The sequence below is a fragment of the Apus apus genome, chromosome 8 (assembly GCF_020740795.1).
Source record: "Apus apus isolate bApuApu2 chromosome 8, bApuApu2.pri.cur, whole genome shotgun sequence".
Classification (NCBI taxonomy): Eukaryota; Metazoa; Chordata; class Aves; order Apodiformes; family Apodidae; genus Apus; species Apus apus.
This window is the reverse complement of record NC_067289.1, coordinates 9,548,486-9,564,678: the sequence shown is the minus strand read 5'-3', so window position 1 is coordinate 9,564,678 and position 16,193 is coordinate 9,548,486. Positions and strand designations below refer to the sequence as shown.

The following is a 16,193-nucleotide window of genomic DNA, read 5'->3' as shown; positions in this document are numbered from 1 at the left end:
CCCACACGACTGCCATTCTCACTCTTCCCTGGGGCGCGCGGCCCGACCCTCAGCCTGCAGGGCAGCGCGGGGACCTGGCCCCGCTGGCAGGGCCTCAGCACAGGGCCTCTCCGCTGCTCCCCCTTCCCTCCCGGCCGGACCCCCGGCTGCCCCAGCAGGACGGGCAGGGAGGCAGCTCTGGGGCTGGTGCTGCCTTACCTCTCAGAGCAGGAATGGAGGGGAGGGAGCCGGCAGCCCAGCAGCCTCAGCCCTTGCACCGGGTCTTTGCAGGCTTGAAGGATTCCGGTTTCAGCCATAGCTACTAGGAGGCTGTTGGAGACCAAGGGTTTATCTCTTTCCCTTCCCTCTTCTCTTTCACTGAAATGCCTTGATTAATATTTTTTTGTTTGTTTTAAATTAACCTTGAAGAAGCTTTTCCAGTTATTTGTTTACAAATAAACATGAGCTGTGCACCTACCTGAATGTGAAACAGTGTAATCCTATGCATTTCATGTTTTTTCAAGGATTTAGGAAGCATTACTATCAATTTCATATTGTATCTCCTGGCATAAAGGTCCAGCAGGTATTGCTGCTGGATTTTGATCAAGCAAGGGTGCCGAATAAGAGGTCCAGTTGAATTCCTCCATGGAACTTGTTGTGTATACACTGAGAACAGCATTGATAAATGCCATCTTCTTAAAATTGATGGTGGTTCCTGCTCACTTTGTATGTTTTCATAGAGAGTGTAGAGCCAGCTGAGAATAGGAGAAAGAGAGCACAACATTAACAGGAACAAAAGACAACAGGGAACTTTCATTGTACCTACAAATGTATTTCCCAAAGCACATCATGAAAGAAAGGCTTGAGATAGAAAGAGAGAAGGGAACAAAGAAAGATGAAAATGTGCCACAGGTGGGGAGAACATGAAAACCATTCCTGTGCCAAAAATCTCAATTGAAAGGTGACAGGTGTGTAATTTTGTTTTAAAGGGAAAACCACACCATAAATGAGATGCTGGCAGGTTTAGAAAATAAATGTTAAATGTGTTCAGTCTTGCATTTGAGCAGTGTTTCTTTTTAGCTGTCTTTCATTTTTGTACAGTTTATTTAGTTTCCTGGTGTTCCTTTGCCAGCTCTGTCAGCGCTGGCTGTAGATCTGAGAGATGTCGGCCCATCTTTCCTCTCATGGCTGCTCGACTTCTGTGCTCTGCTCAGGGCAGGTTACTTGTTCCCAAGCAAGACAGTTCTCTGTGTGCTTAGTTGCTTCACAGCCACTCTGGCACCAGCTAAGCTCACTGTGAGTGCCTGCGGTGGAGAAACAGCCGAAACTCCAGCCAGTGTTATTGTGACGGTTTTTTAACATGCAAAAGGGGCAGAAGCCCAAGATAGAGCACTGTAGGCACCTTTCCACTTTTAAATAAACTTAGAGCAAATACAAGTGTAAAATTCAACCATTTCTTTTTATAGTGCTGTCTCCTTTTAATTTAAAACTCTTCTGTTTGAGGAACAATGGCACAGAGAAAGTGTTTCTTCAGTGGCAAAGAAAGTGAACAAACCTATTTCAAATAGGGGAAAATCTGAATTTGTCCCAAATCTATGCTCCCTGCTGCATTTTGCAATCCTCCCCTTTTGCTCCTTCTCTGGGTTAGGTTCTGCTATCTCTAGCAGTGGTCAGTCACGGCATGGACAGTGAGGTGGAGGTTGGAAGTGATTCTGGAAACTCTTTAGAAATGAGCTAGGACACAGGACTTCATGAACTGTCCCACTGAAGAGTACAGACAACAATCTGACTCTTGAACCGACAGCATTTCTTTTCCTCTTTTATGTCAGGAGAAATCCCTGTAAGGCCTTTTTCTTTTCATTTCTAGTCATCCCTATTGGATTTCCCTATGACACATGGTGACTGGGACAAAAGGCTGGAGTTTGCTTTGTAGGACGAGTCATTCTGAACATCCATGCCAGGGGCTGGGTAGAGGAACAGGAGGATAAAGAGGTAGCAAAGCTTTTCAGCCATCATATGGCCAATGGCCATGGGGTTGCTGCTGAAGAATGAGATGCTGTGCCTTGGGTAAAGCACATGGCTCCCGGGGCAGGGAGGCTCTTGGAAAGCACTTCTTGGATCACCTGCAACCTGACTCACAATGAGCTTCTGCAGAATACAACCAAAAGTTTCTAACTAGTTCACTTTTGGATACAGATCTATATAGAACACACAGTACCTTTTGGTTTTTTGCATTTCAAGGCAGCTTTTTCCATGAAGAGAGCGAAATTCAGTCTCAGAGCTACAGCAAGAACATTACTGTTTCTTACTGGGTTCTTTATCAACTACTTGCAAACTTCTCAAATTACTAAATGTCTTCCTAAAAAAAGGAGGGTGGGAGGTTCTCTCAGTCACTGAATCCAGGCTACAAAACTTCAACAAAACCCAAAAAGCATTGAAAAACTGGGCACCGGAAGATCCGTATCATTTGTGAGGTTGTACAGGTCTTTCCTCCCCCCACTGCCCCTGCTCTGTCCCCTCCTCTCACTGCAGAATTCCTCTGTAAGGACTGGGTTTTACATCCTGGTAGCAGTAAAGCTTCTGTCTGGAAACGTGTAAGATTATACTGACTTTTAAGCAGATTTTTTTTTTGAGCTTTATGGAGTGCATGATGGGTCCCATTTATGGACATTCTGCAAACGGAGATCTTTGAAGTGAGCATCTTCCATCCTAAACTGTGAAAAGTACTTACAGAAAAATTTGTCTGCTTTTCAGAGAAATTTTATCCTAAGGATTTAGTGAAGGATGGCACTCAGGGCATTAGATGCAACCAGGCATGACTTGCAAATATTAACCTATTAAAGCAATTCCTTAATTTCCTAAAAAAAATGTTGCGATTAAAAATATGCCTAGGGAATGTTATAAACACACATCTGTGACTTGACTTTTCTTCCCCGGAATCTCTGGCTAAGCCCTAGTGAATAATCTGGCTCTGAGCTGAAACCATCAAATGAAAATGAACAGCCAAATATTTTAAACTATTGCTTTTTATTGTAATTACACCGGAGCACAAATAAATAAGCACTAAATTATTGTAAAATATTGTCAATGCACTAAAGAAAGCAGAATTGATCTTCAAACAACATCTTATTACTTCAGAAGTATCAAAGTACATTTAATTACATCTTACCTAAAAAAATCAAGTACAAAAATGAAAAGAAAATTAATATGTATTTATACTGTGTATATAGAAACGGCTAATAATATATGATTACAGTTAGCCTCTAGCTACTCCTTACTCCTACACAATCTCAGGCACATACCTGACAATTCCTAATGAAATATGAAAAAAGCAACATGACATTCAGTTTCAAGATATTGGTAAATGTATTACATTGGAATGAACACAGAATTATTTCATTTTATTTAAAAACCCTGTCATTGAAAAACATAGTGCCGTTGTCCACTTAAAAATAAATGACCCAAACAAAAAAAAACCTCATACCATTTTATACCATTTGCTTTAATTTGCCAAGAGGAGCAATAAAGTAGACATACATTGGCTAATATACGTAAACACATTTTTAGTGCAAGAATAACAAGACCTGTGACTTTACTGTGCTTTCTTGAAATCACAGTGCACTTTACACAAATTGCTACACTATAATGTTTAACTTCAGGAGTTTAAAGCAAAATAAGTGCATACCAAACAATTTCATATATACAGTCTCCGTAAGTGTGTGTATATATGTGATCTGTATGTACATACCGATTGCATATTTATACAGACTACAGCTTTAATGACCGTGTGTAACTAAGCACTGTCATTCACCCTGTGACAAGAAACTGCTGAGACAAGAGGTGATGTAGAAAACATTTAACAGCGTTTTGATGGCACGCTCTCGGCAGTACGATGCATCTTGTACTCGAACAATGGGGTGGGCCAGCAGGCACAGGACAGGATGGTGGTTTCTGTCCTCCTCTGGCTCTGTCCGTGGCCTGGGGAAGCTACTCCACCTGAGCCTCGCTTCCCTCCTCTGTTAAACTATTCTTGCAAGCGTGAGGTTTAGTTCACGTTTCTAAAGTGCTTTGAAGGTAAGTGCTAAGTTATATTTTGCTTTTTCATGTACTGTCACACTTTAAAACAAAAAGCCATTGTTTCCATGGGATACAATGGAGGTCTGGAAGCACATGGGCAGTTACTTAGAAAGGACAACATAAATAGTGTTGAGCAATAAAAGCAAAACAAGGAGTGGCTTTGTGGTGGGCTAAGTGTACAGGCAAGTCTGATTAGGACAACAATGTTTTGGTTCCCTGATCATTATTCCTCTCGTGCATCGATATGAAAAGGACACAACACGAACAAACACTCTTGAACATGTAACTGTTTACACTGATGTTTGCCTTCCCCCAAGGGGCCTGGCACTGCGGCACCCATGCCTGCCCGTGGGGCTGGACTGCAAAGTGGGTGCTTTGGCAGGGTTTGAAAGTCATTGCTCCAGGAAGAGAGAAAGCAGTGCAGAGAAGGAGTATCAAGACTGACTGAAGGCCAGCTTCCATTTTGTCACCAGAGACTTGCTGCAGTCAGGGGAAAAGGCTGAGCTAACTATTTCACACATGGTTACAAGAAATTCTTCTCTTGCCACATAACAAGGAAGACAAAGCATAAACACCTTCTGAATAATGAGCCTGTTCTCTCAACAGATTTCTCACAACCAACAAGTCGTCTTCTTTCCAGCAGATTCTGGAACTTTGTGAGATCTCTGGAGTTTTTCTTCTCCCATTTTCTTTCTTTAAAAAAAAAAGAGAATAAGCAGAATATACAGTTGGTGTCTTTTGGATGTAACATGTATTCAAAGAGTCCTTCACAGCCTCTGGGTTTTTTCATGTCCCTCAGTCATTTTGGCTGGGAGGGGCTCTTTAAATCTGTATTTTAATTGCATACCCATTCCAGCCACTGTATATTCATAACACACACCCATATTTAATGTATGTGGGTATATACGTATGGATACATCTATGAGTATATATATAGAGATAGATACATGCATATATACATATTTATGTTGTACACATATGCATATATACATATACAATAATGCTAATATACATACACACATATAAACACACACTTTATCTCTTACAGAAATCTCAGTTTGGACATCAAAATATACATTAGTTAATTAGATATAAAATATTTAAAAACTTTATTTCAGAGGCTGAAAAGAAACTACTACTGATAAAACATTACCCAAACTCAAACTTTAGCAATATAGATTACAAAAACCTTCTAAAATTTGTAATTTTTGGTTTTTTTGATCAGCTATTACAGCTGTGGCAATGCTGTCAATACAATTTCAAAGAAAAGCCAATATAGCAAGAAATTTCAAACAACACACCTTTTCTTCTCAGCAAATGTAACATTAAAATGATTGTTTTAAAGAGGGACTTTTGTGCTGCCAAACTTCAGACGCATAGATAGAAATTTAAATATACAAAATATATGCCATACATCTTTTTTCCCTATTCCACAGCAGTACAAGTTTCCCTCATTCTCAACAGATCCTTTTGGAAGATATTTCACCCTAATGGATTTCACCCTCATAATCAGTATAAGCCATCTCTTTCTCCTGCTAAAACCAGGAGGTCATAATTCTTTGGTCATGACATAATATTCTGTTAAAATGGGTGTAATATAATACAGGATTGTAAGCCAATTACAGAAGCAGCCAGGAAGAAGGAACGGCGTGCTCAGAAGAACGTGTTACGTGCGCCTCTGCTTCAAAACCGCATGAAATCAAGAGGGATTTCCCTACTGGCTTTCAAGGGGTCTGAATTCCAGCCTTTATAAATAACACAAGGAAATCAGACAGCTTAAAGTAAGGATGTGTTGCTGGACTGAAAAATAATAAACATGTAAACAGATTTTGCTGCCTTTATTTTCTGGACCAAAGACAAATGTGGACAGGAACCAGGGCTACAGTGCCACCCCCTTCACCTGTTGAGCGGCTGGGTCTCTCCGGCATGGGCTGTACAACGTGCAATGCTTAGTCACAGTGAACCATGGTCTCCGCTTGTCAGCTGAATGTAATGAAGGAAGAGTTTCTGTTGCAGGCTTTTCTGCAGAAAATTTAGCTTCCTGGCCAAGTAATTTTAGTAACTGACTCATTTAGAACTAAGGGCAATTTATCTGATTAGCTTTATGAGAAAATTGATGCAGAAAAATTCAGATTTTAAATACAACTTGGGTATCTATATTAAGCACTTTTATTTGCATTGCTTGCAGTTTTAGTGTTTCCAGCCAAAACTCTCTCCTTTGTCCAGCCCACCCCCTCCCCGCAGAGCTAAGGACACCTAATGAGTATGACTCCAGGCAACCTCTACAGCCCTAGCACCACGTTGTTTTGTACATTGTCCTGTTCAACAAAACGTACAACCACATGCTTTAGTACAGAGGCCAAATCTAGGCAGGTAAGAGAAATAAAATGGGGGGGAACATTGGAATACCACATATAAAATAGGTAATAAAACAGCATAACAGTAACATTATATAGTAAAATTCTTCATAAATTTTTGAAATTTTATATATATATATTTAAACAGTGTATTAGTTTGGGTGTTTTCAATATATTGGCGAAATATTTACATTTTGATATCTTCTGGATCCAAAAAAATCCTGGATAAATACGTATGCCTTAATCCAGTCAGAAACTTAAATCTCTCTCTTGATTGACAGGTGAGCACTGTATCAGTGTGTTTTTTTCCTAAGAAGTTCACCACCTGCAGGTAAGTCTTAGGTTAGAGCCTTTGCCTTATTAAGAAAGCAGGCTACCTGTGCATGGTGCAACACAGTGGAGAGGGCGTCCTCCACATGCCTATCAAATGGCAGTGTCCCAAAACACAGTTTGTTGTTTGGAATAAGGAGGAGGGCTGTATTTCTTGGTCCCAGTATTCTTTTTCCAACTTGGCAAAATAGGCATGCTCTCCTGTTTGCAGAGTCCTTTTTCTGATTTCTGTCGGGCTTTTATTTCTTTGCAGAGGCAACGCTTTTTCTCAATCATGTCCAGCATTGTATGGTCCCCTTGCAACCACTGCATACACGTCACCTGGGGGGTGGGGAGGATGCGTGAAGAGGGGCATGGAGCACAGAGAGAAAGAAAAGGAAGAAGAAAAGAAGAAGAAAAAAACATACAAATAACTATTTGGTCATAGATTGAATATGTTATTTCTTTGCAAGGTTCATGTTACTCTGAAGCACGCTGTTTTGTCTGATGAACAAAAAGTCTTTATGCCAACAACAGGACCAAAGTCAGTCTACATACTAATTTAAGAAGAAAAAGTGTAATAAGAAGGTCCTCTTTTTAATTCCTCCAGAGCTCTAATATTTTCAGCAAATTAGCACTGGTTGGAGTTTAAATGATGGAGTGAATCTTAAAAGGGCACATGGATCTTAACAATGTCCTTAAGTTGTGGAAATAAAAAATTCTGTACACTGAAACCCATGGTTTATATTGCTTTCCAAATCAAATCTGTCACATTAAAAGCATGGTGTTAACACTTCTGAAAATCAAGCTAAATATAATTCTGTGTTTAATTTTTTTTTTTTAAATTATTTAAGGAATTCCATGTGAATTATATAGATTAACCTGTCCTACTCTGTGATATTTCATTTACTGGAAGACACAAAGAGTTTAGAAACTCCATATTTTCATGCGTGTAGAATATTTGAAAACAAGATCCTGATCCAAAAAAGGAGGTTAGCATATGTTTAGTTCTAAGTACATGTCACAGACTCTCTGAAACCTGAGAATGTGGCTTCATTTCAGTTCAGTGGGGTACCTGCATGACTGAAAATGGAAAATTGAAAATGCATCCTAAAAGAGTTTCAGTTGGAACCAAAATCACTAGTACTAAACTATCCTGAAAAGGCTCATTGTATTTGGATGACACACAGTACACCTGCAAATCAGAAAACTTCCTCTCAACACTTCACAAATTTGAAGTGGTGTCTTGAATCTCCCGACATTTATTTTCCATATTAGTCATAAATTAAGGATTTGCACATAAGTAAACGCACGACATACATTGGCAGGAGCTGTCCAAGTACATCTCTGATCTTGCACATGTACAGTAATACTTTGGCAGCATTTTATGATTCATGAAGGAAATTAATGTTTATTATTAAGAGTACTGGAGTACAGTTAATAATGCATATGCCTTTCATTCACAAATCTTAGAACGCCAAGTGTGTATATATACCAGGATCCTAGAACTGAGGACTGGTCTTCTTAAGAGCCAGTATAGAAACTCCCAGTATCCCAGTAGTTTTTGTGGTCAGCTTGAAGCTTAGTCAGCATTTATTGATACATAAATATAGAAAATACTCAGATTCATAGCAGGAAACAAAGCAAAAGCAATAAATGTGAGCAAGCCTACTAGACAAAGTAATAACAAATTATGTACTCAAGCAGAGAAATAAATGGAATAAAGAAATGTGTTGGGTTTTTTTTTTTCAAATATCTTTGTAAAAAAAGGTTTTTAAGAGGTGTCACGAGATAAAATAATTTTAGAAAGAATTTTAGATAGAATTATCTTTCTTTATACTGAACCAAAGCCATGCTTACCTTATACATTAGATAGTACTTTGAGCAGAACACATCTAAACCACAGATGTAATTCTTGAATATTCTTATGAATTTAGAATAACACAGGTCACGTGTCTGCAGCATGTCCTCCTGAGCAGCTGAGCTAAAAGTCTTCTGGAAGCCTACTGTGCCTGCTCTTCCTAATTGAACAATTTATTTTTAATCTCAGGAGTGATCTGACATTAACTGCGATATAGTCAGGTATGAGGCATATCACCCACCCTGGACATAAGACTTTCTCCCTCTGGGTGCCCAGGCCTGTTCCAAAACTCCCCAAGCGAACTGGAGATATTCATCCTCAATCCCCAGCTCTGAGGTCTTTGAATGTGGCTCTACTTGAGGCAGATATACTGCCACTCTGCTCGTCACTGACAGGTTAGTACTTACTCAGCAATGTCTTCATTTAGGCTGGGTCCTCCTGCAGGGCAGGACAGGGACACAGTCTGCATACAAGTGATTACACAAAGCATTCAGCACACACAACTGCACACCAGTGTCCATGCTGGATTTGATGACAATGGTGCTTGAGTGCAGATTTCCTCTTCTAGGCATCAGGAAATACCTTCTCCTTTATAACCCATCATGTGTGCTCCAGCCACTGAGAATCACCAGCAGCATCCACAGCACATACCACAGTCACTGTTGAGGGTGTGACATCCATGTCACACCTACTCTCACCACTGCACTACATGCAGTGCCATTAGTACCAGTGTCTTCTGGTAACTAATCACCTTCACGGGATCCAGGGGGACTGACGCAGGATTTTGACATGCTAAGCTCTAAAATACCAGTTTCAACTTCCCAAAGATAGAAATGGTGTTGCAGCATGTATCAGTTACACAGACATTCTGCCACCCCTTGTAAACAGCCCCGAAATTAAACCCATGTAGACAGCTCAAAAATCCTTTTTTATACTGGCCACCATGTTGTGTAGCAATTACTCAATCATTTATCATGAAGAATTTGAGTTCTTCCACTTTCCCTGACACAGTTTTTCAAGACTACTTGTAATTTTTTAAATGTGATTTTTGTTTGATGGCCAAGTCTTTCACACCAGCATCATCTTAAATGTACAACCCTTACAGTGCATTCCTCTCCTGTAACTGCATCCAGATAACGGAATGTGCAACATGGAAGTGTGGAACTACTATGTGCAAAGTCATTTGATAAAATTGACTAAGTGAACACATATGATGTTGAAAGGCTTGGGAATGAGGCTTAAAAGTGAGAATAAAAGTTGAAGAGTTTTGTTTGATATTTTTGCCTAGTTCTAGTGTAAATGTGCAACAAAACAAAAATGCACTGGAGTACATGCCTCTTGAAGTTGCAAGAGAGACCTAAGAGGAAAACCCCTGTTTGTAGATCAATGAACTACAGATACGACAATAACCATGTTGCTAACACAAGATACCAAAGAGTGTTAACTAAATTTTCAGTGCATCCTAGACAAATTATGGGCACTGAGACTCACAACCCAGCACCCAACCTGGCTGTGTAATCGCAGCAGTAACCCTCGATGACTTGCATAGGGCTACCAAGGTGTTCAAAGCTAATGTGTTTAATGCTAATCTGTTTAATCCTTCCTGCAGTCACTGAACTGATGGGTCTCATGCTTAGCTTCTGTACTAATTTTTTGTGTATCCTCTCTCCTTTCTGGCTTCAGGCTGTTCTTCTGGTATGAACCAGGTTGTTAATATACCTGCTATGTCACAAGAAGGGATTTGTTCAGTGTGACAGGCACAAAAATTAATGATGTTAAAAGTTAATTTCTAGAATCAAGTAGAGCATTCGTAATATTGTACAGCTATATGGCTCTCCCACTCCTGAAGGATCCCATATCATGTGAGGAAAGATACACATACTGCAGCATGTCAGAGCTTGACTGCAGATGTGTATGTAGGGACACAGGCACAAAGCCCATCAACACTGGAGGTAACACATGTCATCGAGGGTTACTCAAATCCTTGCTCCTAAGCAGGCAGTAAAAGTTGTGTGATAATCTGGTGTGTAGGAACTGTACAGGAATGCAAAGTGGTTGAATGAATTCAACTGAATATGACTGAGCACAAGTTTAAAGGAGGATGTCTCACAAGTTTCTGGTAAACACAAAAACCCTTCAATTATTCACTATTCTCTAGTTTTCCTCAAAAATCTGTTTCAAAGCAAATGTTTGTTCCAAACTTGAACTTCATCAACAAAGAGTAAGAAACTTCTGCTATGCAAAACTAAATTCTTCTATACAGTTTTAATCACCAGCCTTCTGGAGCGCCTTAGGACAGATCATTCTATGTTGCCACCTTACTTTTATTATCTGCCCTTCCCAAAATGCCCAAAGTCAATTTTATTAAGATCTGTTACATACTTTCAAATTCAATGTTGGCAGTGCCACAGAACAAGAAGTAATATTCAAAAACAGAGGGGCAGAGGGGCTGACTACTCAATTACAGGAAGGATGGGGAAAACCACATCACGAGTATGTGGTCACAGAGGTCATGTACAAATACCCTTTGTGACAACTGTATATAAAAAATAAAATGAAAGCCCAACAGCCGATACGAAGCTATGACAAAGTGATCTTAAACCAACACTAAATATAATTGAATAAAAAGTAACAGCAACAGCTGAAGGAGATTATTAGAAATGTCTCCTGGATCTGTAAACAAGTGATCTCTAATGGTGCAATCTGTGAGCAGTGTTACACATCATTCAGCAGAGCCAAGCATGCTGGCTTGTTTTGGCAGTAAGTGAAGAAGAAAGGCTCTCTCAAAGCCACTTAACATCCTCTGGGAGGAAAAGGTACTCCTCCCTCCTGCCTGCTCTCAGACAGGAGCTTCCAAACTGTCCTTTCCACTGAAAATCCTGATGGCACTTTCCCTGCTGCAGGTGGGCCCCAGCCATCTGGCTGGTACGGTATTTCCACTTGGGAGGGTGTGAAATCCCACTCCTAGCAGGCAGTCAAGTGCCACAGGCACAAGAGGCAGAGGGCTATGTTAAGTAGGAACAGTTACTTCATGATCTGCTGTCTGATACTCCTAGCTCATTTTGGAGGTCCTCTTAGCCCAAGTACACAAAAGGGGAGTTGTCCAAGGCAGGAGTTCAGCCAGAATCAGGTTTCAGAAAACAGGAGCAGTGAGATCCTCACCCATTTTAAGCCAACAGGAGCGTGCTGGGTGACTTAATGAGCCCAAGAAATCGACTACAGTTTTCTCAAATAAATTGTAAAAAAACCCTCAAATTATTTAAAAAGCCTTCAGAAGAGCACGTGGAAAGCTATACTGGACAAGATTTCTTTTGCTAACCATTAGCTATAACTATTTCACTGCAGTTGAATGTTATTACTTCAAATGGCTGCAAAAGTTGGTAAGTGAGGGGAAAACTACAGGCTAAAACTGGAGACGTTTCTTTCTCTCTGACAGAGGTACTCTGGAATAATATTAACATGAAAACCAGCATAATTTAACCCAGGATAGCTAGCCATTCACATAGCTCTGTACTCCCAACCCATTCTCCCATTAATGCTAAATTCAAAAAACAATTGGTTATTAATATGAAGCTGACTAAAAGCAATCGTATGTTCAGGAACACACAGAATGTGCAAGGTGAGCTGTGAAAGCAGACACTTTCCATGCAGTTTGTAGTGCATGGTAATGCTCCCTGGGGACACTGGATAATACAACTGCACATTCTTCTCTAGAAGTGTCTGAAATGATTTCTAGAGGTGTCCTATGAAGTCAGCAACCACATTAAAATAATCCACATGCATTTTCATACTTGTATCAAAAGCACAAACAAGGTGCTAAGTGCTACATAAACTACCCTTTATGGCCTTTCACAAATCCTTCTTTTTAAGAGGCACAAGTAACATCTCTCTTTTCCTTCTAAACACTTGGGAAATAATTGCCCCAGCACACCAGTCTTGATTTTGATAAAACAGTTGGGTGGGAAGGAGCATTGTGTAATCTTACCCTGTACATTTAACATTAAAAGAATTCACTGACACATGCTATTTCAACTTCTGAAGCTGTATATGTATCACATTTTAGGGCTGTTGTAACATTTGAATTGCTGTGTGCAATGTCTTGATTTCCATCATTCTAAATTTCTAAACTTCTGAAAATAGGTTTTTTTACAAATAATACTGCTACAGAAAAAATGAAAACCAGAGTTCCTGTAAAAACTGTTCTGCCAATCTATATAATTATATGATGCAATATCATAAGAAAAGTCTGGACACCTTTTTTTCAAATACAGGACTCACTAAAAGACTTACTGCACTCTATGGCCTGAGCACCACTTAAAAATAACTCACAAGAACCTTTGGAATGCCTAAAATTCCCAAAGATTCAAGATTAAGAACAATTAATACTTATCCTAAAATTATATAAGCAAACGGTCAGTAAATCTTCAGCACCTCTGATTCCTGACCTCTAATTTATGATTGCCAAATGCCATAGTTACTTTACACAAACCAGCACTGCACGTGCTCTTATGCCTCGAGTCTTCTGGTAACCCTTGGAGTATTGCTGAGACTATCAGTAAAGCAAACTTTAAATGATAAATTCACTGTCCTGCTCTCCATTTCTATCCTTGCAATCAGTCTTGCTATAGATCTTCCTGACCTTGCATTATTTTATTTGAAAACATGTTTTCTTCTCATCTAAGCATGCTTTTGTAACACCAAACAACTGTCTGAAATGTACTGCTTGATCTACTGTTAGTGAACACATCCTGCAAATGTTTGTGTTTTTAAAACAAGAGTCTGTAAAGTAACTCCTATTAGGGACATTGTGTAAAGTTGTCTCATGCATCTCATATATGTAGTGGATCATCACAAAGTGCATTCCTATTGAGAGCAGTCCTGAAAAATCAAAGCTTTATCTAAGTCTCTGCTAAGCAATAAAAGCAGAACTCAAGCAACCCACCATGATACATCCTGTCGTTCACTGTAAAATAGAGAGGAAATTTCAATACTGTATTAGGTCAATCACAGGAGGGACAAGGGACAGAACACTTTGCTAGAGCTCAGTGATTCAAAGATCTCCGGCTAACTGCATTTTACAGGACACAGCACCTGCAGGTTAACATTAAAACGTCCTAGATTTCCTTGAGAAGTTACGGACCCTGTCTCCCCACCTATACCTCTTGCTGGAGGTTGCTTCTCCATTGCATGTCTGCCTTAACTGCTCCTGAATCAGCTGTAAAACAGCAGGATGGTTTGAGGCAGTGACCTCAATAGCCACTACAGCTGGGCCTGCCTATGACTGAGTAACCAATTAGTGTTTCTTACTCTAAATCATGGTAGTTTTGAAACACTGCCAGATTCTAAATCTTGTTCCGAGATGAACAGCCTGTTTCTTTTTGCATTTGTGGCCTGGAGAAATGTGAGCTGCTAGTGATGAGACCCTTTCCTCATCTGGATCCAATCCCTGAAGACTGCAAAAGCTCTCATGTATGAGGGAGCTGAAGGCAGCAGGGTGCATGCTCTAGTTTATTGCTTCTGGTCACCCACAAGAGCCCAAGAAGGATCCAGAAACTGAATACAGAAGAATGAAAATGAGTGGAAACAGGACCAAGACTTTGGAAGAACTGAGAACTATGAGAAAGCGGACATTGAGGCCAATCCTAAAGTTCCAAAAATGTGACATGGGGACAGCACAAAATCCATTACTTTCTCCATTTCATTTGACCTCACTTTTTCCAAACTAAAAACATGTACCAAAATTTCAGCACTCTCTCTGTTGACATCAGTTCTGGAACTCAAGACTTAACTAACCTTCATTGCTGTGACAGCTAAAGAACTTCACCACACTTGTTTTCCAGCAAAGGCCCTGAGTCATCATATTTCTCCAGCATTTTCAAGAAAATGGTCACAAGAATAATTTTAAAATAAATAAAATATATAAACCAATAAAAATTATATATGGAGGAAGAATGCCCCAGCACTGAAAGGGTTGGTGCCTTCAATTCCTCTTATTTTGTATTAGGTGATCTAAATACACAAATACCTCAGTTACAGACCATGAAGCTGCTTTATAGATGATAGATTTTAAGATGTGCTTTCATTTCTCCTTTTTTGATGACAAAATTGAGGCAATAACCATTTTCTTAGATTGAAAGCCATTTCTCAAGTATTGCATTGATTATATGGGGGAAAAAGATTAAGGAAAACGTGACTGAAAACACCTAAAGTACAGAGATGGTCACAGTCTTGTAGGTGGTCACATTCGCCTTTTTAAAGATGTATAAAAACATTCTTAAAAGATAAAGATCTCAATTTATGATTAATTTGTAACTCCAATAGGAAATGCAGCTAATGAAAAGTTGCGAGTTATATATACACTGTACTGAGAGTTTCTAAGAAATCTAAATAGGTAAGAGCCTGCCCTTAGTATGAGATGCTCTACCCTCACAGCAACATCGTACAATTGCATTTGTATCAGGAATTGCTAAACAAGATAGTACCCAAATCTAATACAGACATGATTTCCTGACATGCAGAAGAGCTGAGATACAGTCAAGAACTGTGACTGGCATTCCCATGCTTTAGAAAATGGGATTCAGTGGGTGCAGTGGTTCCCTGTACCTTGTTTCTGTTTTCCTGTTTAAAAGGCAGTCTCCAAAGGGATGGCACTGTCCAATACAGCCTGGGACACTGATTCAGCATTAACTCAGGGAGAAGACTGCAATGTAATAAACCTGAAGCACCAGTCTGCTGAACCAGGGCATTGCTCACAGTCTGCCACCTATGGGGTGACCAGGCTAACTCAGCCTGGCCTAAGACAGCAACACGGGGAGAATTCAAGTGCAGAATCTCAGAGCAGGGAGAAAATTTAAACAGTCATCTTAAAAAGTACTGCTAATGACAGTGCATGACAAACAAATGGCAAACAAAACACTGACATAAACCTATACACACGTATCACCTGTAACATAAGCAAATAAAATTGTCAACAGCAAAAAAGTGTCATTTTCTCTTTTTAATCAGATGTATGACTATCATTGAAGTTCCAATTCAGTGGATAATTTAAACACTTGCTCAACTGGAAAACACGTACCAGTCGTCCCCTTGGCTTACAGAGATATTTTGCTATTTAAGACAAGCCAGTTCTTTGCTGCCTCAAAGCCAGATAACTGACCCTACGTACAGTTTTGTGGTGATTAAGAATAGCTTTATGAAGAGATAATAAGTTATTGTCAGCTGTTTTAATACATGCCTAATCAATTGGCAATTACATGTTGCTGTGGACTGCAAAGAGTAAGAGATCTGACAAATATTGTCGGTAATGTTCCCATAAAATTGACTCAAAAAATGACATTTTCACCCAATCCTGTGGCTGCACTGAAGAAACTTTTCTTTCCAGTCTACACTTCTACAGCCAGTGTTTACATGTGCAAGGCATTGTAGACATGGTCACCCCCTAGTTTTATTGCATTGTGAATAGAGTTGGGATTTGCAGCACAGGAGTCCTGATGATTTAAGGACATTTCTAAACCCAGGAGCACTTGACCAGCATAAAATACAGAGATCCCAAACTACACAGTCTGGGCTGCTACTAAAATTTTTCAACCACAGAAAACTGTAATGAGAAA

General features: G+C 39.7%; 1 protein-coding gene across 2 annotated transcripts in view; it reads right to left on the bottom strand.

The window, feature by feature from the left end:
• Nucleotides 1-2,989: 2,989 nt before the first annotated feature.
• The window catches only part of NYAP2 (neuronal tyrosine-phosphorylated phosphoinositide-3-kinase adaptor 2), a 133,603-nt gene continuing 120,399 nt past the window's right edge, over nt 2,990-16,193 (bottom strand). Inside the window, exon 6 of one of the 2 annotated variants that reach the window (XM_051626875.1) lies at nt 2,990-4,749. In XM_051626875.1, coding sequence (XP_051482835.1) covers nt 4,570-4,749 — 180 coding nt within the window. In that variant the 3' untranslated portion in view covers nt 2,990-4,569. Of the gene's footprint in view, nt 4,750-6,790; nt 7,065-16,193 lie in introns of those variants that run through there. The other variant, XM_051626876.1, reaches the window with a different exon arrangement.